This window comes from Pleurotus ostreatus (assembly GCF_014466165.1).
Source record: "Pleurotus ostreatus strain PC9 chromosome Unknown scaffold_7, whole genome shotgun sequence".
In the NCBI taxonomy this organism is placed as follows: domain Eukaryota; kingdom Fungi; phylum Basidiomycota; class Agaricomycetes; order Agaricales; family Pleurotaceae; genus Pleurotus; species Pleurotus ostreatus.
In genome coordinates this window covers 1,167,104-1,186,363 of record NW_023503162.1, presented here as the reverse complement: position 1 = coordinate 1,186,363, position 19,260 = coordinate 1,167,104, and the positions used below count along the sequence as shown (strand labels likewise).

At 53.0% G+C, this 19,260-nt stretch overlaps 10 protein-coding genes across 10 annotated transcripts; 5 read left to right on the top strand and 5 right to left on the bottom strand.

Annotated features, from left to right (window-relative positions):
- Nucleotides 1-33: 33 nt before the first annotated feature.
- On the top strand, nt 34-941 carry PC9H_009603 (uncharacterized protein; the record flags this gene model as incomplete). Its single annotated transcript, XM_036779102.1, has 6 exons — nt 34-222; nt 274-302; nt 361-454; nt 508-611; nt 671-779; nt 837-941. 6 exons carry the CDS (start codon nt 34-36, stop codon nt 939-941), a joined length of 630 nt encoding a protein of 209 aa, XP_036628491.1.
- Nucleotides 942-1,261: 320 nt separating this feature from the next.
- Nucleotides 1,262-5,139, top strand: ACL1 (citrate synthase; the record flags this gene model as incomplete). Its single annotated transcript, XM_036779101.1, has 8 exons — nt 1,262-1,274; nt 1,337-1,647; nt 1,737-2,264; nt 2,314-2,575; nt 2,630-3,575; nt 3,627-4,764; nt 4,820-4,918; nt 4,972-5,139. 8 exons carry the CDS (start codon nt 1,262-1,264, stop codon nt 5,137-5,139), a joined length of 3,465 nt encoding a protein of 1,154 aa, XP_036628490.1.
- Nucleotides 5,140-5,399: 260 nt separating this feature from the next.
- On the top strand, nt 5,400-6,251 carry GAR1 (H/ACA snoRNP pseudouridylase subunit; the record flags this gene model as incomplete). The annotated part of the gene is made up of 4 exons (XM_036779100.1): nt 5,400-5,436; nt 5,485-5,547; nt 5,600-5,878; nt 5,995-6,251. The coding sequence occupies 4 exons, from the start codon at nt 5,400-5,402 to the stop codon at nt 6,249-6,251; spliced, it is 636 nt and encodes a 211-aa protein (XP_036628489.1).
- A 280-nt stretch (nt 6,252-6,531) lies between these two features.
- On the bottom strand, nt 6,532-7,313 carry PC9H_009600 (uncharacterized protein; the record flags this gene model as incomplete). Its single annotated transcript, XM_036779099.1, has 4 exons — nt 6,532-6,645; nt 6,695-6,862; nt 6,940-7,091; nt 7,148-7,313. 4 exons carry the CDS (start codon nt 7,311-7,313, stop codon nt 6,532-6,534), a joined length of 600 nt encoding a protein of 199 aa, XP_036628488.1.
- Nucleotides 7,314-7,628: 315 nt separating this feature from the next.
- On the bottom strand, nt 7,629-9,185 carry ILV5 (Bifunctional acetohydroxyacid reductoisomerase; the record flags this gene model as incomplete). The annotated part of the gene is made up of 7 exons (XM_036779098.1): nt 7,629-7,678; nt 7,729-7,955; nt 8,012-8,132; nt 8,185-8,200; nt 8,257-8,676; nt 8,731-8,967; nt 9,018-9,185. The coding sequence occupies 7 exons, from the start codon at nt 9,183-9,185 to the stop codon at nt 7,629-7,631; spliced, it is 1,239 nt and encodes a 412-aa protein (XP_036628487.1).
- Nucleotides 9,186-9,433: 248 nt separating this feature from the next.
- On the top strand, nt 9,434-11,328 carry PC9H_009598 (uncharacterized protein; the record flags this gene model as incomplete). The annotated part of the gene is made up of 11 exons (XM_036779097.1): nt 9,434-9,505; nt 9,557-9,705; nt 9,770-9,854; nt 9,909-9,969; nt 10,023-10,119; nt 10,172-10,277; nt 10,329-10,425; nt 10,475-10,569; nt 10,627-10,943; nt 10,998-11,083; nt 11,135-11,328. 11 exons carry the CDS (start codon nt 9,434-9,436, stop codon nt 11,326-11,328), a joined length of 1,359 nt encoding a protein of 452 aa, XP_036628486.1.
- A 91-nt stretch (nt 11,329-11,419) lies between these two features.
- LYS4_2 (mitochondrial Homoaconitase) lies at nt 11,420-13,670 on the bottom strand (the record flags this gene model as incomplete). The annotated part of the gene is made up of 2 exons (XM_036779096.1): nt 11,420-13,373; nt 13,435-13,670. The coding sequence occupies 2 exons, from the start codon at nt 13,668-13,670 to the stop codon at nt 11,420-11,422; spliced, it is 2,190 nt and encodes a 729-aa protein (XP_036628485.1).
- Nucleotides 13,671-13,872: 202 nt separating this feature from the next.
- On the bottom strand, nt 13,873-14,798 carry PC9H_009596 (uncharacterized protein; the record flags this gene model as incomplete). Its single annotated transcript, XM_036779095.1, has 3 exons — nt 13,873-14,033; nt 14,094-14,347; nt 14,416-14,798. 3 exons carry the CDS (start codon nt 14,796-14,798, stop codon nt 13,873-13,875), a joined length of 798 nt encoding a protein of 265 aa, XP_036628484.1.
- Nucleotides 14,799-14,965: 167 nt separating this feature from the next.
- RAD17 (Cell cycle checkpoint protein rad17) lies at nt 14,966-17,489 on the top strand (the record flags this gene model as incomplete). The annotated part of the gene is made up of 10 exons (XM_036779094.1): nt 14,966-15,073; nt 15,132-15,261; nt 15,316-15,356; nt 15,414-15,512; nt 15,564-16,051; nt 16,131-16,441; nt 16,506-16,648; nt 16,719-16,862; nt 16,933-17,127; nt 17,205-17,489. 10 exons carry the CDS (start codon nt 14,966-14,968, stop codon nt 17,487-17,489), a joined length of 1,944 nt encoding a protein of 647 aa, XP_036628483.1.
- Nucleotides 17,490-17,824: 335 nt separating this feature from the next.
- Nucleotides 17,825-19,186, bottom strand: PC9H_009594 (uncharacterized protein; the record flags this gene model as incomplete). The annotated part of the gene is made up of 4 exons (XM_036779093.1): nt 17,825-18,142; nt 18,218-18,630; nt 18,680-18,801; nt 18,861-19,186. 4 exons carry the CDS (start codon nt 19,184-19,186, stop codon nt 17,825-17,827), a joined length of 1,179 nt encoding a protein of 392 aa, XP_036628482.1.
- Between the last annotated feature and the right edge of the window lie 74 nt (nt 19,187-19,260).

Here is a 19,260-nt window from a genome sequence, read left to right as displayed (position 1 = left end):
GGGACTCGGGCTCATCGTAGCTTGCAACCAGCCATGCCTCACGAACACCATCACGGATGTGGGCACGATGCACACGACCATGACCACGATCAAATCGATGACCTGGGCCCACAGGATAGCCTATTCAATCAGATAGATCGCGAAAACATCGTGGCTTTGAACGGCGACGGGGATCCTTCTGTCCTTGTCAAGCCCTGGCACGACAGGTTGGATGAGACCAAGGTTTGCACGGGCTCTGCTTCGTGAACAGCGGTCCCTCAATGGAATAGATAGTCTCTTCAATCTGATGATGACGACGAACTGTGCGTGAATTGATTTTCGCACAGCTCCCAGCCATTTACCTGCTGTGCCTGTACATAGAATAGTCCATATCCCGTTCAACACATCCGTCAAGCTGCGGGGTTTCATGCTCAAGGCTGGCCCTGGTGCGGTTACGCCAAAGAAGGTTGCGCTAGTATGTCGACAGGTCTTCCTCGAAGCCGGCAAAGCAATTGAATCTACTTGTAGTATACCGGCGACTCCGTCATGTCCTTTGATGATCTGTCGGATAAGGTGCCACTCCAGGAGCTAGAGGTCGTAGAGAGTAGAGAAGTTGGAGAATATCCACTGAGGTCTGTTACCCGGTCCCCTTTTGCGTTTTCCGACACTTAGTAATGGGCCGGGTGGCTAGGACTGCGAAGTTTTCGAATGTATCTTCGATAACGTTATTCTTTCCAGAGTCCCAAGGGGCTGACAAGGTCCAAATATACTACATCGGATTCCTCGGGTCGTGGTCGGAGGTGCGTTACATGGTATGCTGTTGGTTGTGACGAGAGGCTGATCTTTACCACTGCCAGCACAAAAGAGGGCCAGTCGTCACTGTATACGAAGCGCAAGCCAATCTGGCCGATCATGAAAAAATACAGGGCACAGATGGTGCGTTCAGCAGCGCCCAGTTTTGATAAGGATTGGCTATCATCGAGACAACAAGAGATGGTCGAGAGTACTCCTATTAGGTGACCGGTAGCCGGCAATGTGCAGAGATCTCTGGACAAAAATGAGGCCTGAGCCCTGTGTGATCGCCTACTTGTGCGATGAGACATGGGGAGACCATGAGGACTAATTTAATGATACGATTGATATTTGAGACATGCAGCATCGATGGCACGATGTTTTGATACAAATCATAATAACTCCGTGCGAACTTTGGGGTTAAAAAGGACGCGCGACCTCAGTCCCCTCCAGGGATCCTCTCTTTCTCTCTTCTTCCTCTATCTCCACCATGTCGTCCAAAGGTAAGCCCACCGCGTTGACGCCCCCTTCGTCCCCCAACTTCTTTACTGATCCCCATCGCTAGCCATTAGAGAGTACGATGCCAAGCTGCTCCTTGCTTACTGGCTCGAGCGTGCGCCCCCGGTTGATGCATCGGCCAAGGCGTCACCAAACTTCGTCTACCCGTCTCCCAAGGTTGCTCAGATCTCTTGGGATCCCGAAACCAATACGATCACCCCGGATACGAAGCTCCCTCAATGGGTCTTCACCACAAAGCTTGTAGCAAAACCAGATCAACTCATCAAACGTCGTGGCAAGGCCGGTCTGCTGGCTCTCAACAAGACCTGGGACGAGGCCAGAGAGTGGATCAGCGCCCGGGCTGGTAAACCTCAGAAGGTGCGCGTTCATTAATGATACCACGTGACCGATCTTTCATCTGCTTTCGATCACTTGAAGTAGACCTCATATTGACATTGTTTCATTAGGTGGAATCGATCACCGGTACTCTCAACACCTTTATCGTCGAGCCATTCCTCCCCCACCCTTCTCACACTGAATACTACGTCTGCATCAACTCCGCGCGCGAGGGCGACAACATCCTCTTCACCCATGAAGGTGGTGTAGACGTCGGTGATGTTGATGCCAAGGCTCTCGTCCTGCAGATTCCAGTCAACGCGCCATTCCCCGATCGCGCTACAATTGCATCCACCCTCCTGAAATTTGTCCCCGCTGAAAAGCGCGAGACCCTTGTCGACTTCTTGGTCCGCCTCTACTCCGTCTATGTCGATCTTCACTTTGCCTACCTTGAAATCAATCCCTTGATCTGCCTCGATGCAGTTGACGGTGGCCAACCCACCATTCATTATTTGGATATGGCCGCGAAACTTGATCAGACGGCCGAGTCAATCTGCGGACCCAAGTGGGCTATTGCCCGTGACACCTCCGTGTACGAGCCCTCAACCAGTGCTGCGACTTCGAAGGGAAAGATTAACTCCGATCGCGGCCCACCAATGGTATAAAGTTTACTTCCCAGTACGAATGTTAACTTACCTGGCAATATAGGTTTGGCCAGCTCCGTTTGGTCGTGACTTGACCAAGGAGGAAGCGTACATCCAGAAATTGGATGGATCGACTGGTGCTTCGCTCAAACTCACAGTTTTAAACCCCGAAGGACGTATCTGGACCATGGTTGCTGGTGGTGGTGCCTCGGTCGTCTACTCCGATGCCATTGCCGCACACGGCTTCGCCCACGAGTTGGCCAACTATGGCGAGTACTCTGGTGCTCCCACCGAAGGACAAACATACGAATATGCCAAGACCATCAGTGAGCTAATTTCTCCAACCTCTTTCTAGTGTTAGTTCCTAATATGTCAACCAGTCGACTTGATCACTCGAGGCACTCCCAACCCCAAGGGCAAACTCCTCATCATTGGTGGAGGTATCGCTAACTTCACCAACGTCGCCGCTACGTTCAAGGGTATTATCCGTGCCCTCAAGGAGTTCAAGGCAGGCCTCATTGCCCACGGCGTCAAGATCTACGTCCGCCGCGGTGGTCCAAACTACCAGGAAGGTCTCAAGGCCATGCGTCTCCTCGGAGAATCCCTTGGGGTGCCCATCAGGGTCTATGGGCCCGACACGCACATCACCGAGATCGTCCCTCTCGCCCTCGGTATTCCACCAAAGAACAAGGGAGCTATCCCCCAGTCTGTCCCCGCCACGGCCCCTGGCTCGCCTTCCCAGAAAGCTGGAACTATCCCGGAGCCAGAACCAACTGCCGCTGTCGGTGCCATCCACCCGGACGGAGAGCGCACCCAACCCGGTGATCAAATCGTACACTTCGACACCACCAGCATCAAGCAACGTCCCTCATACCGCCCCTTCGATGCCTCCACCCGTTCATTCGTCTATGGTCTCCAGCCTCGTGCTATCCAAGGCATGCTCGACTTCGATTACTCCTGCGGTCGTGAAGTCCCCTCAGTCGCTGCCATGATCTACCCCTTCGGTGGTCACCATATCCAGAAGTTCTACTGGGGAACAAAGGAAGCTCTCCTCCCCGTCTACACTTCGTTGGAAGAGGCCGTCAAGAAGCACCCTGATGTCGATGTGATTGTCAACTTCGCTTCTTCCCGTAGTGTCTACAGCTCGACCCTCGAAGCGCTGAACTTCCCTCAACTCAAGAGCATCGCCCTTATTGCAGAGGGTGTACCTGAGAGACACGCCAGAGAGATCCTGCATCTCGCTAAGCAAAAGGGTGTTCTGATCATTGGACCGGCCACTGTCGGTGGAATCAAGCCTGGGTGCTTCAGAATCGGAAACTCTGGAGGGTATGTTGTATCTCTTGACATTGTCATTTCAATGGTCTGACTTGCTACTAGTATGATGGACAACATCATTGCGTCTAAGCTTTACCGACCAGGATCCATCGGCTACGTCTCCAAGTCCGGTGGCATGTCGAACGAACTCAACAACATCCTCTCCATCTACACTAACGGAACGTACGAAGGCATTGCCATCGGTGGTGATCGTTACCCAGGCTCGACCTTCATCGACCATCTCCTTCGTTATGAGGAAGACCCAGAGTGCAAGATGCTCGTGCTCCTTGGCGAAGTCGGTGGTATCGAAGAATATCGTGTTATTGACGCCGTCAAGAAGGGCATCATCAAGAAGCCAATCGTTGCTTGGGCCATTGGTACCTGCGCCAAGATGTTCACTACTGAGGTTCAATTCGGTCACGCTGGCTCAATGGCGAACAGCGACATGGAAACCGCTGATGCTAAGAACCGCGCCATGAGAGCAGCTGGGTTCGTTGTACCCGAGACCTTCGAGGACTTGCCATACGTCCTGAAGGAGACCTATGACTCACTCGTTGCGCAAGGAACCATCAAGCCCCAGCCTGAGCGAGAGCCCCCTGTCATCCCTATGGACTACAAGTGGGCGCAGGAACTCGGTCTTATCCGCAAGCCCGCTGCTTTCATCTCTACCATCTCGGACGAGCGTGGACAGGAGCTCATCTACGCTGGAATGCGCATCTCTGACGTGTTCAGAGATGAGATCGGCTTGGGAGGTGTTGTCAGTCTGCTTTGGTTCAAGCGTCGTCTACCACCTTGGGCTACGAAGTTCATCGAAATGGTGCTGATGCTCACGGCTGACCACGGTCCCGCCGTTTCTGGTGCCATGAACACTATCGTCGCTACCCGTGCCGGAAAGGATCTCATCTCATCGCTTGCTTCTGGTCTCCTCACTATCGGATCTCGCTTCGGAGGTGCCCTCGACGAGGCTGCCGCTATGTTCTCCAGCGCTCGTGACACTGGTCTTACACCCCGTGAATTCGTCGACAACTCACGCAAAGCCAACAAGCTCATCAGTGGCATTGGTCACAAGATCAAGAGCGTAAACAACCCCGATCTCCGTGTTGAACTCGTCAAGGAATATGTGAGGAAGAACTTCCCCAGCCACAGTCTCCTCGATTACGCGTTGGCCGTTGAGAAGGTCACAACGGCGAAGAAGGATACTGTGAGTAAAATCCTCTCACTTCTTAATCGACTGGCAACTAATAACATATCTGCAGCTCATCCTCAACGTCGATGGGTGCATTGCTGTTTGCTTCGTTGATCTCCTCAGAGACAGTGGTGCCTTTACTCCAGAAGAAGCTGACGAGTACATCAAGGTATGTCCATTTCACCCTTCATTTTGTGTACTCCGATCTCATTCACTGTGTAGATCGGTACTTTGAATGGCCTATTCGTCCTCGGCCGTAGCATCGGTTTCATCGGTCACCATCTCGATCAGAAGCGACTCCGTGCTCCTCTCTACCGTCACCCCGCAGACGACATCTTCATCAACATGGCCGACGTTGCGCAACCTCGTGTCTTGGGAAGAATGTCATGAGTTGCGCCGTTCCTTGTCAGTAAAATCAGTAAAATACAATGTAGTCGGACGTTGTCATGCACCTTTGCTATGGATTAGTAGAATTCTCGGTTACCCTAGTTAGTGTAGATCTCAAGTGAATGTATGTTTTAGCGCTCAGAAACCTTGCAATCCGTTGGCGTGAACTGCAACTGAACTGTTGTATTGCCTGATTTGGTATTTCATTGGCTTACCTCATTTCTCATTTTTGCGCCAGTGCAACGATCTTGACTGCAGTCACAATGAGCCGTGGTGCAAGAGGCTTCAGTCGCGGCGGTGGTATGCTGAATCACTCATGCTTTACCGAAAAACTGACCCGATAAATAGGCCGTGGAGGTGGACGAGGGGGCTTCCAACAACGCGATTTTGGTCCTCCCGACACCGTTCTCGGTTGGTAGCTTTCGTGCAAACATATCAGCTAGGGGATCTAACATGCCTTCAGAAATGGGAACGTTCGTACATGCTGTAGAAGACGAGATGCTTTGCTCATCACTCCTTCCCGACAAAGTCCCTTACTTCAATGCGCCAATTTACCTACAAAATAAATCCGTCATCGGGAAAGTCGATGAGATCCTGGGGCCAGTCAACGAAGTCTATTTCTCCATAAAGATGGGAGAAGGCATGGTTGCAAGCAGTTTCAAAAAGGGCGACAAAGTCTATATCGGTGGTGACAAGCTGTTGCCCATCGAAAGATTCTTGCCAAAGCCCAAAGTCGCTGGAGGTGCGTTGCACATCGTCCGTCTTTTCTGCAACATGTGCTCATTGTCGTCCTTTAGGTGTCACGAGTAAGCCTTCATCTAGGATATTACAATCACCAGTGTTTGATGGTTTTTACAGAACGCGGTCGCGGGGCCGGTCGTGGTGGACGTGGGGCGGGTAGGGGCGCTCCAAGAGGTCGGGGTGGACCTCGTGGCGGTGGTAGAGGCTTTGGCGGTGACAGGGGACGAGGAAGAGGAGGATCGAGAGGAGGGTTTGGAGGAGGTGGCGGCGGCGGATTTGGTGGAGGAGGGTTTGGAGGTGGAAGGGGCGGTGGTCGAGGCGGGTTCGGAGGCGGTCGTGGAGGTTTTGGAGGTGGCAGAGGCAGAGGTTCATGATCACATTTGTAAGATCGCCACAAAATGTACCAACGCTAACTGCACGATTGGCCATCCAAGCAACTTTGTAGGCACCAATGGTAACTTTCTACCGTTGCGCCTTGCTACCATCACGGTGTTCGCCCACCGTTTCTATCCTTTGTTACTACACGCATACCAATGCAATTGTGGAACTACGAAAACATACAGCAATGTATATTATCACTTTTGACTTTGATTGGTAAAACGCAGGGAGAATGCTCTTAGCATGCCCGGGTGGAGTCGTGCCCCTTCTCTCGACTCAGTCCAACTCCTGTGTCAGCTTCACGAAGTTAGCTCCCCCATCATCCATGTGCGGCATGAGTTTGTCAACCTCGAGGGCGAACAGATCTGTTTTCGAGTACGCGGAATGGTGCTGCAATGAATATCAGAAACGCCGCGTTTTTATGTGCCACTCTACTTACTGCGCGACTTTCCCATCCCAAGTAATAATAGTTCATATTGTCATCGTTGGTCGCTGTGCTCCAGTGGCCACCCGTAAACCCATCAGCGAAGTAACAGTCAGTGAAGGTCTTGTTCAGCGAGTGGGCAAGGCTCTTCTTGTCCGCCGTTTTATCAACGTGAAGGAAACACTGTTATTCATTCATTCGAACACACTCGTTAGCTAATGATCCTTGCGAACAGGGGTTATATATCATATAGCTCGTACCAGTTCGCAGACAGGAGCAGTCAGGGCGGGTCTTGGTATACTGTCGTGGGCGAACGGCAAGTACCAACTTTGCGGCGTTTCATTCACGTCCAGAGTTTTGACCGCACTTCTGAACTCTGGCGATTCAAGGGGGCCTTTATCGGCGTGCCATTCTGTCTCAAATCAGGAGTAAGCTCCAGTTCCTCGAAGAAAAAGGGGAAGTACGCACGAATAACCCACAATAGGATGCTCGACGAATTCATGTCTGTTCCATAGTATTGCTCCTTCGCGCCATTCGCAGCCACAGTTCGGCGTAGGTTGGTGAAACTTGCGGAAGCAAGCCGAAAGCTGGGGGCAACAGTGAACTTGAGGAGCTCTGAGATAATGGGAGGCATTGTTCAGTGTCCAGAAAGGACATGAGTTCAGTTTCTCTTATACGCGACATTCTCCATCTTGTCGGTAAATCAACGTTCTGGACAGTGCATCAGTGATGCTATAATAATATGGACTCACAATGACTCAGCAGGATCCTACTTCGCGCTTTCTTACGTCCCTATGGAAGGAATGATGCACGATTTCCAGTTGATATATTTGTTCGTGAGATCATGATAGAAACAAGGAATAATATAAGCGTAGTGGCTAAGATGATCGCGGCATCATAAGCGCGATCTTTTGACTCAGTGTTCGACCCCCGTAAGCATAGGAGAAATTTACTCGGATTCAGGCTTGTAGTCGGGTCGTAATGAGCGAACGACTTTGCCTGTAGAAGGATCAGTATGAGGCAATCGTCAACAGCGTTTATGCACGAACCTGCTCTCCAGATCTCCTGGTTGTCGATCACAGCCAACTCCTTAGCGAGATCCTCGCGGTAAGTTGATCGTCCATTGAACTCCAAGGATTTGCGCGTCTCAGTCCCGTTCTTTACACTCTCGTAGAGTTGCTCGAAGATGGGAAGGTTGGCCTTCTCGAACACGGGTGCCCAGTCGAGGGCACCGCGACGTGCTGTTGTAGAGCAAGCATTGTACATGTAGTCCATGCTAAAAGGGACAACGTCAACCAGAAGGTACATCCTAGGTAATCACATCGAACTCACCCTTTCTGACCAATCAAAGGGTACAGAGATTGGGTGGCCTCTTCCACAGTCTCGTTGAAGGCCTCTGAGGGAGTGTGTCCATTCTTGCGGAGAACTTGGTACTGAGCGAGGAACAGACCCTCTGTGGGAGAGGAATAAGTAGCTATTTCACAGCAGCGGACTTAACAACTTACGAATAGCACCCATGAGCTAAAGAAAAGAAGTCAGTCAAATGTATTGCCGGTTGGAGGCGGGGGAAGACTCACAACACCACGTTCACCGTACAGATCCGAGTAGACTTCCTTTTCGAAGGTCGTCTCGTACATGTACCCTGATCCGATACCTACGCCGAGGGCAATAGCCTTCTCCTGGGCCTTGCCGGTCACGTCCTGGAAAACGGCAACGCTGGAGTTGATACCACGGCCCTCCTTGAAAAGGGTGCGGACGGTTCGTCCAGACCCCTTGGGGGCAACGAGGATAACATCGACGTCCGGCGGAGGAATGACTTTCGTGTCCTCCTTGAACACAACAGAGAAGCCGTGAGAGAAGTACAATGTCTTGCCCTTGGTGATCAAAGGTGCGATGGTGGGCCACGTTTGAGACTGAGCAGCGTCGGAAAGGAGGTTCATGATGATTGTGCCCCGGTTGATAGCCTCTTCAATGGGGAACAGAGTCTCTCCAGGCACCTTGGAAAAACATGTAAGTAAAAAAGGTAAAGCGGGGCGCAAAGGTGGATTTACCCATCCGTCTTCCTGGGCTTGTTTCCAACTTTCACCGCCTTCACGAACACCGACGATGACATTGAGTCCGTTGTCGCGTGCATTCAAGCCCTGTCCGTGTCCCTGTGAACCGTATCCAATCATGGCCAGAGTGTCATTCTTGAAGTAGTCCTGGAGCTTCGCCAACGGCCAGTCGCTTCGTTCGAATACAACCTCCCTCGTTCCAGCAAAGTCGAGGGTCTTAATGCCTCTGGCACCCTACTCAGAGTTTGATAAAAGCACAAAGTCGACAAGCCTACAAGGCATACCTTGACATGTGTGCGCTGAGCTGCTGATTTCGCGACAGCGGCACGAGAAAGGGCTGAATATGATGCTCGCTGCACTGGACGGGCAGCAGCATTGGCCACGGCGCGTGAAGAGCGACGGCTCGCTGTGCGGAGGGCTTGGGAGAATGAGGAAGAAGCAAATGAGGCCATGGTGTTGGTCGGTGAACAAGTTGCAATTCAAAACTTTTTAGTCGCGCTTTTTCAACGACCAAGCCTAGTCACGTAGCGATCGGCCGAGATCTCTCCTACCGACTATTCCCGACGAACCATGATGAGTGGAATTCACCGATCATTGTTACCTAATACGGCTCAGCCATGCGCGACAGGGGAGAGGATCCGACTCGGTAAAAGACGACGGTGCTCGGTGCTTGATCTCACATCAGGAAACTATATCAGTGATGAATTCACTACTAATTCGCTCTCTGGAACGTCTGGCTAGGACACGGCGTGCTGACATTCGCGCTCCTCAGGTAGGAACTCAATCCTAATGCTACTACTACCGCTCCGTTCACTAGCAATAGATCCGTAGTTTCTCCTGCGCAACGAAGCTCTTGTACGCCCACGAGCAACGGATTCTATTTCCAAAAGCTAGCCCGACTCAGTTGCCTTCCGCAAACGTACAAGACTCAAAGATCGTAATAAACTGGGAGACGAATGTACAATCTAAATTGTACGTATAAATCATCAATGCGTCGTTCGTCAAACAAAACACTGAACGGGATCTATTCCGGCAGCCATAGCATTTGGTTGAGAGACCATTGCCGATGTCCTCAGTGCTTCCATCCTATCACGAAGCAACGTCTCGTGAACACATTCCAGGTACGCCACATTACTTTGTCGTACATTACCCGATCTCGTTAACATCTTGGCTAGTTACCTCCCGCGATCAAACCCGTCAGCTTCCAGGTGCTACCACAAGGCCTTGAGGTTACTTGTATGGCCACTACGCATCGTTCATAGTTGCATTCGCTCAACCAATGTTCCTAGGGTCCTCCACGGACAGTCATAAATCAGTATACCCTTGGACTTGGCTCCAACGAAACTCTTATGACCCGAAGTTCGATGCCGTTCCAGATGTCGACAAGTAGGCCGTTTCACCTACGTCTCGCCTGTTTTTTGACATATGGCTATTCCAGGAAATCTTTATGGGGTTCATCGATTCAAAAGAGTCCCCCAACGGTTCAATACGGCGAAGTGATGTCCAACGACGACAAAGGGCTATACCAATGGCTATCCCATGTGGTGTGTTGACTTCCAGCGGCGCCCAGGCTATGCTTACCACTGCTCCTGTAGCACGAACATGGCTTCTGCTTCGTTTCTGGTGTCCCAGCGACGCCAGAGGCAACCGAAGAATTGTCTCGACGTATCGGTTTTATTCGCGAGACCCAGTGTAAACTTCCCTTCTCTTCCATTTGCTCCGAACCTTAACATTGTTGTAGATGGACAATTTTGGGACTTCACATCTGACCTCGCTAAGGGCGATACGGCGTACACGACGCTGGCCCTCGGTGCGCACACCGATAACACATATTTCGTAAACATCCTCCTCCTACTACTCCTCATCTCACAGTTATTAATCACGTTGCGTTAGACCGACCCTTGTGGACTGCAACTTTTCCACCTGCTCTCTCACACCGAGGGCACTGGAGGGGCCACGCTGCTCGTCGATGGGTTTTACGTCGCATCCCTCATCAAGGACAAACACCCAGATGCCTACGCCCTACTATCCAACACCCCCATCCCCGCCCACGCAGCCGGCGAACCATCGTCCATCTACTGCCCCAGCCCCTCTTCGGGCTATCCGGTGCTCGGCCACGACATCTCAACTGGCAAGCTCACCACCGTACGCTGGAACAATGACGACAGAAGCGTAATGAAGCACATCGCACCCCATTTAGTGGAGGAGTGGTACCACAATTCCCTTCCCTTTTCCTCTGTATCATATATCTGAGCGTGTTATAGGTACGACGCCATCTCTGTATGGTACAAATACCTCACCAGTCCCGAATGCGAATACTGGGTGCAGCTGAACCCTGGCACAGCTGTCGGTAAGCACGGATTCCAATGCTCGTGGGATTGTCTCAATGGTACACTTCTAGTAATCGACAATCATCGCGTCCTGCACGGCCGCTCTGCATTCGATGGCAAACGGCGCATGTGCGGGGCCTACATCGGCATCGACGAATATCACTCCAAACTCGCGACACTGCGCGAGAAATTCAATCCTACCCCATACGCCACGACAAATGAGCATACCATCAATGGTCGATCTATCTGGCATCCAGCATTGTAGCTGCAGGTCCCAAGATCCAAACAAATGATGATCACAAATATACAGTTGGTAGATCTAATACAGTCTACACCAATTGGTAATGTAATATAACTTATGGCTGATCCTGTTCGCTGGCTTGGATCTCCTTGAGCACATATCCTTCTAAGCCGCCACATACCCACAACTCCTGCACACTCGGACCAACGGGGCGCAAACGATATACCTTCTCCTCGTCATTCCCGTATCTAACAACCGTCTCACCAGTATCCATACTAATATCCACTTTTATATCCTCATTCACCGTCAGCTCCCCCTTGAGTCCCCCCGCCCCGCGCTGACCATCCTTAGCGAACCGTTCCGTAAGGTCACTCACCAGCTCCGGTGATTCCAGACAGACCAATCCGTTGTTAATTGCATTTCGCTTGAAAATATCACCGAACGATCCCCCAATAACCACAGGAATCCCCGCCGATTTCAGGGCCGTCGCAGCCTGCTCCCTCGACGACCCCGTGCCGAAGTTGTACCCCGACACGAGGACAACGCCCTTTCCCTTCGCGCGGGGGACGCCCAGTCCCTTCACCAGCGAGGCGAACCCGGGATCGTAGTTCTCCATCACGACCTCCGCCTGTTTCTCCAGCGTGATATCGTCCTGATACGTATACTTCCCTGGATAGATCCCATCCGTGTTGAGGTTATCCTGCGGCGCGAAGAGCAGCGGGCCCGCGAATGACTTTGGGAATTCCGGAAGTAGAGGTTCGACGCTCTGCGCATCCGTGGATGGCCCAGCATTTTTGGCGGAGGAAATCGAGAATGTTGGTGCTTTCACCGGCGGCATGGACGCTGGGTCGGGAATCGCTGGGCCGCAGATATACCCTTTCACCGCGCTGGCCGCTACAACTGCTGGACTGGCGAGGTAGGCCTGGGCCTTTGGGTGCCCCATCCTCCCCTTGTAATTTCTATTTGTCGCACTGATTCCTACTTCCCCTTCTTCCAGCAACCCAGTCCCCAACCCGATACACGGCCCACACCCAGCAGGCAGCACCTTAGCACCTGCCGAGACCAGCGTATCCCAATATCCCAGCTTCTCCGCCTCTTCCTGGACCACCGAACTCGCCGCAGCGATGTAAAACTCGACGCCTGGCGCGACTTTCTGTCCGTGCATCACCGACGCGGCGGCCGCGATGTCTGAGACACGGGAGTTGGTGCAGCTAACCAGGTATGCCTTGTTGATTTTGATGTGTGATTCTTCCAAGACGGGTAGAGGGGTAGATATCTTGACGCTATTCGGGCCAGAGACGTGCGGGACGAGAGTTGACAAGTCGAACACCAGGTGGACAGCGTACGAAGCATCGGGGTCTGAAGCCAGTCGCGATGCGCGAAGAGCCTCTAGCCGAGTCCTGTTAATTCTTGGGTGTTCAGGCGGCGGTGGGATAGCCAGATCGTCGAGCCCACTCGAGAACGTCCTCCGTTCCATCTTGTTCACCATCTCCTCATACCACCCAACCAATCTCTCATCCACCCCAAAGAACCCTACCAGCGCGCCCCACTCCGTTGTCATATTCGCTATAGTAAGCCTCTCATCTACGCTCAGCGACGTGACGCCCTCGCCACAGAACTCGATCGCGCCGTTCAGCACCTCGTCTTTGTTAAACGACCCGCACAAAGCCACGATCACGTCTTTCCCCGTCACGCCCGGCGGTAGCTTACCCTTCAGCTCGACCTTGACCATCCGCGGGACCTGCCACCACGTCTTCCCCGTCGCCCACAGCGCCGCCGCGTCCGTCCGCACGATCGGTGTGCCCACACAGCCGACCGCGCCGTACATATTGCTGTGGCTGTCACTGGCCACGGTCAGCGTATTCGGAAACGCGTACCCCTCTTCTATGAGTACTTGATGCCCGATTCCCCGCCCTGCCGGGTAGAAATCCACCCCGTGTACCCGCGCGAACTGCTCAATGGACGAGTACTTCGCCAGGTTCTTCGACGACTTATTCTGTACGTCGTGGTCAAGCGTGAACACCGGTTGCTGGGGATTGTGTATCCTCGTAGCACCGATTGACTTGAATCTGCCAAATGACAGTATCATTAATGAGTACTTAGACTTGTACCGGTAGAATGTGCACTCACTTTGATATAACCGGACCCGTATTATCATGGGTCATAACATGCTCGGGCTGAATCATGACATAGTCCCCTGCTTTCACCACCTTCCCTTCACTCAGACCCACAGCATACTTTTGCACGATCTTCTCAATAGCCGTTTGAGGTATGCGCACGCCATTGACGACGGCGGCTAGCCATCGTCTCTGCGTGCGTTTGAACGCATGGGGGGCAGCGACTGCCCGCCTGGCGAGAGGAAACATGAAAGAGTGGAAGAAACCTTATACGTTGTCATTTCAGTTGTTCACCAGAATTCAAGGCCAAATTTGGGATGTCGGCCGAAACATGCGACCCTGATGAAATCTAAATCCACAAAGTTGCATTGGCTGGTATTATCAATGGGCATTGTACATGGCATATGAGCTACATCGAAATAGGAACAAAACAAGCACGAAGCAGAAGCAATTATGCACCAACACTGGCAGAAATCGGTGTCGCAGCAGCCGGCTCAGGAATGGGAGCCTTTGCCTTCTCCACCGTGACCACCTGCTTCTCAGTATCTTTCTCCACAGCTGCAATCGCAGTGGGGTGCGACAGTTTCGCCTTTTTCTTCTTCTTCAGCAGTGCTACAACACACATATTGTATGAGCCAACCGGACGATGCAATTGAGAGGGAAGAAACGCACCTGCAGACACAGCACTCTTCACATTATCTACCAGCTCCTTGCTCTCCTCCAAATACTCCGTGTCCTCAAAACGATGCTTCTTGCCCGCGAGCGCAACCACATCCGTATTGCTTGCACTAGACCCCGACCCAGAGCCAGACGCAGCGTCCCCCGGCTGAATCCCTAGCTTTCTTTCTAGTGCTTCCAGTTTTGCCTTCTGTGCATCGGCCTGTGCCCGCTTGCGCGCCGGCTCGTTCTCCAGGTACTCGGCCAACCTGTGGTGAGTGAAATAGAACAATGAGCACCAGTAACAACGCCATCGGCGGGAAAGGGCGAAACGCACTTTTTCGCCTCCTTAAGAGTGCTCAACCGCCGCCCGTTCAGATCCCTGCAGGAGTCATTGTTGCTTGTCTTCTGGCTGCTCATCCTCCCACCAGCAGCCCTCAGCTGCGACCCAAAGCCCCCCTTGCCTCCAAGCACTCGCGGGACCAACCTGAGAGAAACGAACTCGGCTGACCCTTCATGTCCTTCGTTGTTGTAGAGGAAAGATACCGGTTCATCATCCAAAGGACACACCCCTCTGTGCGTCGCGAGTCGCAGCCCTCTCGGCAGTTCGGGATACCGTGAGTGAATCTCATCCTGCACTTCTGATAACCGTGCGGACGGCCGTAGCGAGAGGGAGAGAGTGGGGAACGGGGCGAAGGTCGATACGAGTACGGACAGCATATTTTGATGACGGAAGTGAAGAGAGAACGAGCAACCGTCGTAGAAAGTGAGTCTAATGTGGCTGTGTCCTCCGACGCACACAGTCACATGATCAAACTCTCCCTATCTCCCCATTTGCCACTAATAGTAAGGCGCCTCTTCGTTCCATATCACTCACCGCAATAATAATGTCTGCAAAACTAAGCCAGCCAAAGAAACTCCCGAAAAAACGCAATGTTCTTCAACTCGACTCGCAGCCAGCTCCCCCGACGCGACGCGTAAACCCCCTTACCGCGGTATGAGCGATCTCTGATTCTCCACGGCGCGCGAGTGAATTGACGAGAAGCAACGTAGTTCTCGTCCCAGCCCACTGCTTCAAGCAGCCAGCCCAAATCAACGATGCCGCCACCATTGCAAATTCAATTTAAGAATTCAAAGGGGAAAGGCAAGGCAGTATCACTCGTATCGAAGCGAGACGTTCCCAGTATGTTGCATTCACGCGTCGAATCATGTGCACTGAGTATCTAAACCATTCTAGCTGATTCACTTTGGGTGGATATCTACGAACCCTGCTCAGAGGTACGGCTGAACCCTCACTACACGCGGTGGGGCAATTAACGACTAGCGAACTTGAAGGCCGAATTAGCTGTTCACCCAAAGAAGGTAGAGGAGGTGAGGCGCTGGTTCTGCGAAGCCTTTGAGGGAGGTCCTTCTGGCAAACTGCGCAAATACCGAGTGCGTGATACACTTCATCGTTCCTCAGGCCAGTCCAACGTGTTTGAGTAGAAGATCCTGGCGTTGTCTGGCCCCGCAGGGGCAGCGAAGACTGCCACTTTACGCGTCTTATCCCGCGAAATGGGTTTCAGTATTACCGAATGGCGTAGCTCCTTCGAAGACCAATACCGAGCCTACGGTGGCGACGACGACTACGAAACCCTTTTCACAAAGTTCCAGAACTTCATGAGCAGGGCGACAACGTGCACCAGCAGTCTCTTCCCCTCGACCGGCGGTGCCGAGCGGCAGGTCATCCTGCTCGAGGACCTGCCCAACATTCTGCACCAAGACACGCAGGCCAAGTTCCACGCGCTGCTCGAATCGCTCCTCGACCTGCCGCGTTCGACGCCTATTGTCATGATCCTCAGTGACGCGGGCGTGCGGAGCGAAACGGGGGATGACGAGGGTGGCAGCTGGCGCAGGAACACGAGCAGCGCCGTCGACGTGCGCTCCGCCATCCCCAAATCCCTGCTGGCCGGCCCATACGTCACACATATCGCGTCCGTCCGTCTATCTTACTCTTTCTCTTCCCCACTATCCCCGCCTCCATTTCTAACCGCAATGCACTTGCCATAACAGATTCAACCGCATCGCACCGACGCTTATGCGCAAAGCCCTGCACGCCATGCTCAACACCCATTTCGCCGGCTTGACCGCCGCGCCGCCGTCCAAAGAGGCACTGGATCTCATCGTTGAGTCCGTTAATGGAGACATCCGCAGTGCAATTATGGCTCTGCAGTTCGCGTGCGTCGTGGACGCACCTGCGAGCAAAAAGGGCCGGGCCAAAACTGGGCGTGGGACGTCGACACGGGCCATGCTGGAGGTTATAACTAAGCGGGAGAATAGCTTGGTGCTGTTCCATCTGCTCGGCAAGATCCTGTACAACAAAAGTGGGGTCTTTATCCCTATGGATGTGCGAATGCGAGGCGACTGACGGCACAATGGTATGTATAGGGAAAGGAGATCCCCCGAACGCGTCGGCTAGTGCGAAAGATATCCAGCGGGAGAAGGACTCAGACCTCAAGATCAAAGACCCCCCGCGTCTCCCTCCGTTCTTCCAAGAGCACGACAGAGCGGCTAGTCGCGTCGACGTCGACGTGAGTTCCCCCACCTTAAGCGTGTTAGCGTCGTATCCGGTATATAGTATATTGACATCGCGACCTGAAGATGCTCTACGCCGATTCGCCTATCGACGCGTCTCTGCTCTCCCTGTACATCCACCAAAACTACCCGCAGTTCTGCGACGACGTCGAGGAATGCGCGGATATCGCGGAGTGGATGAGCTGGGTCGACTGGAGCGGCGGCGAAGCGGTGCGTGCTCCGTTCCCTAATCTTGGACTCTTGGTTATCGACATTGATTGTACTGATTGTGACATTTTAGTGGTATCAAGCAAACCCCCACCGGTTCCATCTGCTGACACTGGGGACCTTGCATTCTCTGCCAACGCCCGTCACGCGGAGGTCTCAGAAGTTCTACAAGCCCGCGTACTTCGAGCAGCTGAAGCGCGAGCGGGATACCGGTTGTGCAGTCGCCGACGTGCAGGGATGGCTGGCTGACGGGCCTCACAATCACAGTGTAAGCCAAGCCCTATTCCCCGCGATGACGACAGCACACTCAAGGCTTGCCCTTCACTGATTACTCACCGTTGACAGACCCGCGCGTTGAGCAAGGCCGTCATTGCGACCGAGCTTGGGGCCGTTCTCAAGACGCGGACGGCGCCGCGCTCGCACCAGCTATTTACGCACATGCCATTCAGTTATGGTAACGATGACTTGCAGCTTTTGGAGGAAAGTGATGTTCTTTCACAGCATACTCACAATGATGAAGCCGAGTGGGCAGAAAGCCATGCAAAGGATTTCAGAGGCGGAGAGGGTGCGGATGATGAGGTGAATCCTAATGGTGGATGGTTGGAAGGCGATGACATTGAGGAGTTCTGAGCCATCAGAATGCAACACCCAGAGATCTGCTGAGGCCATTGCTATTGGAGTCCATCTACCCCACACTACTTCTGCCACTCACTAACAATGTCCTCTGTTATCCCCTTCCATAGCAGCATCCCAAACTACCTCTACCCTCATTACTCTCAGAGTACACCCCTGTCCCCTGACCAAACCAGCAAGATCTAGGATCAATGACTCAGGACATTATAGTAGTATGCAACAGAAAACAATACCAAGTAACAATTTATCAACTTAGCTATGAACAACTTGAAAACGCACCCACAACACATTGCAAGACATTAACTATAATGAATCATCAGTAACCAAGCCTTTCATTCACTTTTACTCTTCCCACTCCCGCTTCCACCCAACACACCCAGCACACCCTTCACCACAGTCCCCACCGGACTGAACATCGCCACCCTCGCTCTATACGCCCTATACGCCTCGGGGTACTTCCCCGCCGTGATTGACTCCGTGAATATCGTCGATGACACAAACAAGATTGACAGGCATACTGCTGGTAGGAGGGGAGCGAATGGTGTGAGGGATGAGAGGGACGGATTGGATACGAGTTGGGGAAGGGACGCGAGGGAGGGCAGGAATGGAGGGGCGGAGGGTGCGAGGATGGGGAAGAAAGTGATAATCCACTATTCAACCCGTCAGCATAGCCCACCACATGTGAAGGGAAAAGGAAGAGGGGGGAGGGGAGGAGAGAAACGCACCCAAAACGCCTGCTCGCACGCAAAATTCGGATGTCTCGAGTACGCCCACAAACCCCTACATACAAACCCCCTCTTCGCATCTTCCTCCGTCCAGCTGAGCCTCGCACCAGGCCACTGGTTCCCCGCATCATACGTCCACCCGTCACGGCTCTTCACGCCCCTGCTATTGTGCAGGTCCGTATTCGTCGTTAGGACCGCCGCGACCGTTTGCGCGAGGGTGTCTTTGTGGAGTAGAGCGTGTTTATATGTTTGGAACGCGAACTGCTGGTTGTCCGCCGTAAACTCGAGCGCGAGGGTCACCAGTGCGAGCGATGCAAGGGCGAAATCGGTGGCGCCGAGGGGCGTGTGGGGCTGGAGGGCGGCAGAGGCGGTAGGGATGCCGAGGAGCCATAACAAGAAGTTCTGGGTGATTGCTGGGGGACGTCAGTGAGAGTTGTGAAACGGCGCACATATTGGGCGTACCAATGAAAGATATGTTGAAGATCTGAAACAGCACAGGGTGCAATTTCGTGCGCAGCACCGCCCAGCGGTAGTCTTCCTCCGTCAGCGAGAACAGCCCACGTCTATACGTGTTATAACTCAATCTACAATACGATCACCCTCAGTACTCAGTTCTAGAGACGCATGCTTGTCATCGACGCACCTGAACATCCACAGTGTCACTAGCCCAAGCATCAGGAGCGCCCTCGGGCTGTAGTCCTCAACTAACTGCAGCCAAATGTCCTCTGGCTTATATGGCACGACATTCGGAGACAGAAACCAAAACTTAGACGTCGCCGCCGAGGTCGTAGGCCATACGGGGAGTAGAGCGTAGTACGCGGTGTATATGGTGGGGAGGAAGGTCCACACGCGGTCGACTTGGGAGACGTTGCCTGTGAGGATACTCAGCACGAACGTCGTCGCCGAGGAAAAGGCACAGAAATGCAGAGGCCATCGATGCTCTGGGGGAATTGCGTTCACGAAATCCATCGTGGTGGTGGTTGGGGTGAAAGGGAAGGGAAGGCAGTTCTGATTTTATTCCACACATGGGAGGAGTCGTGAAC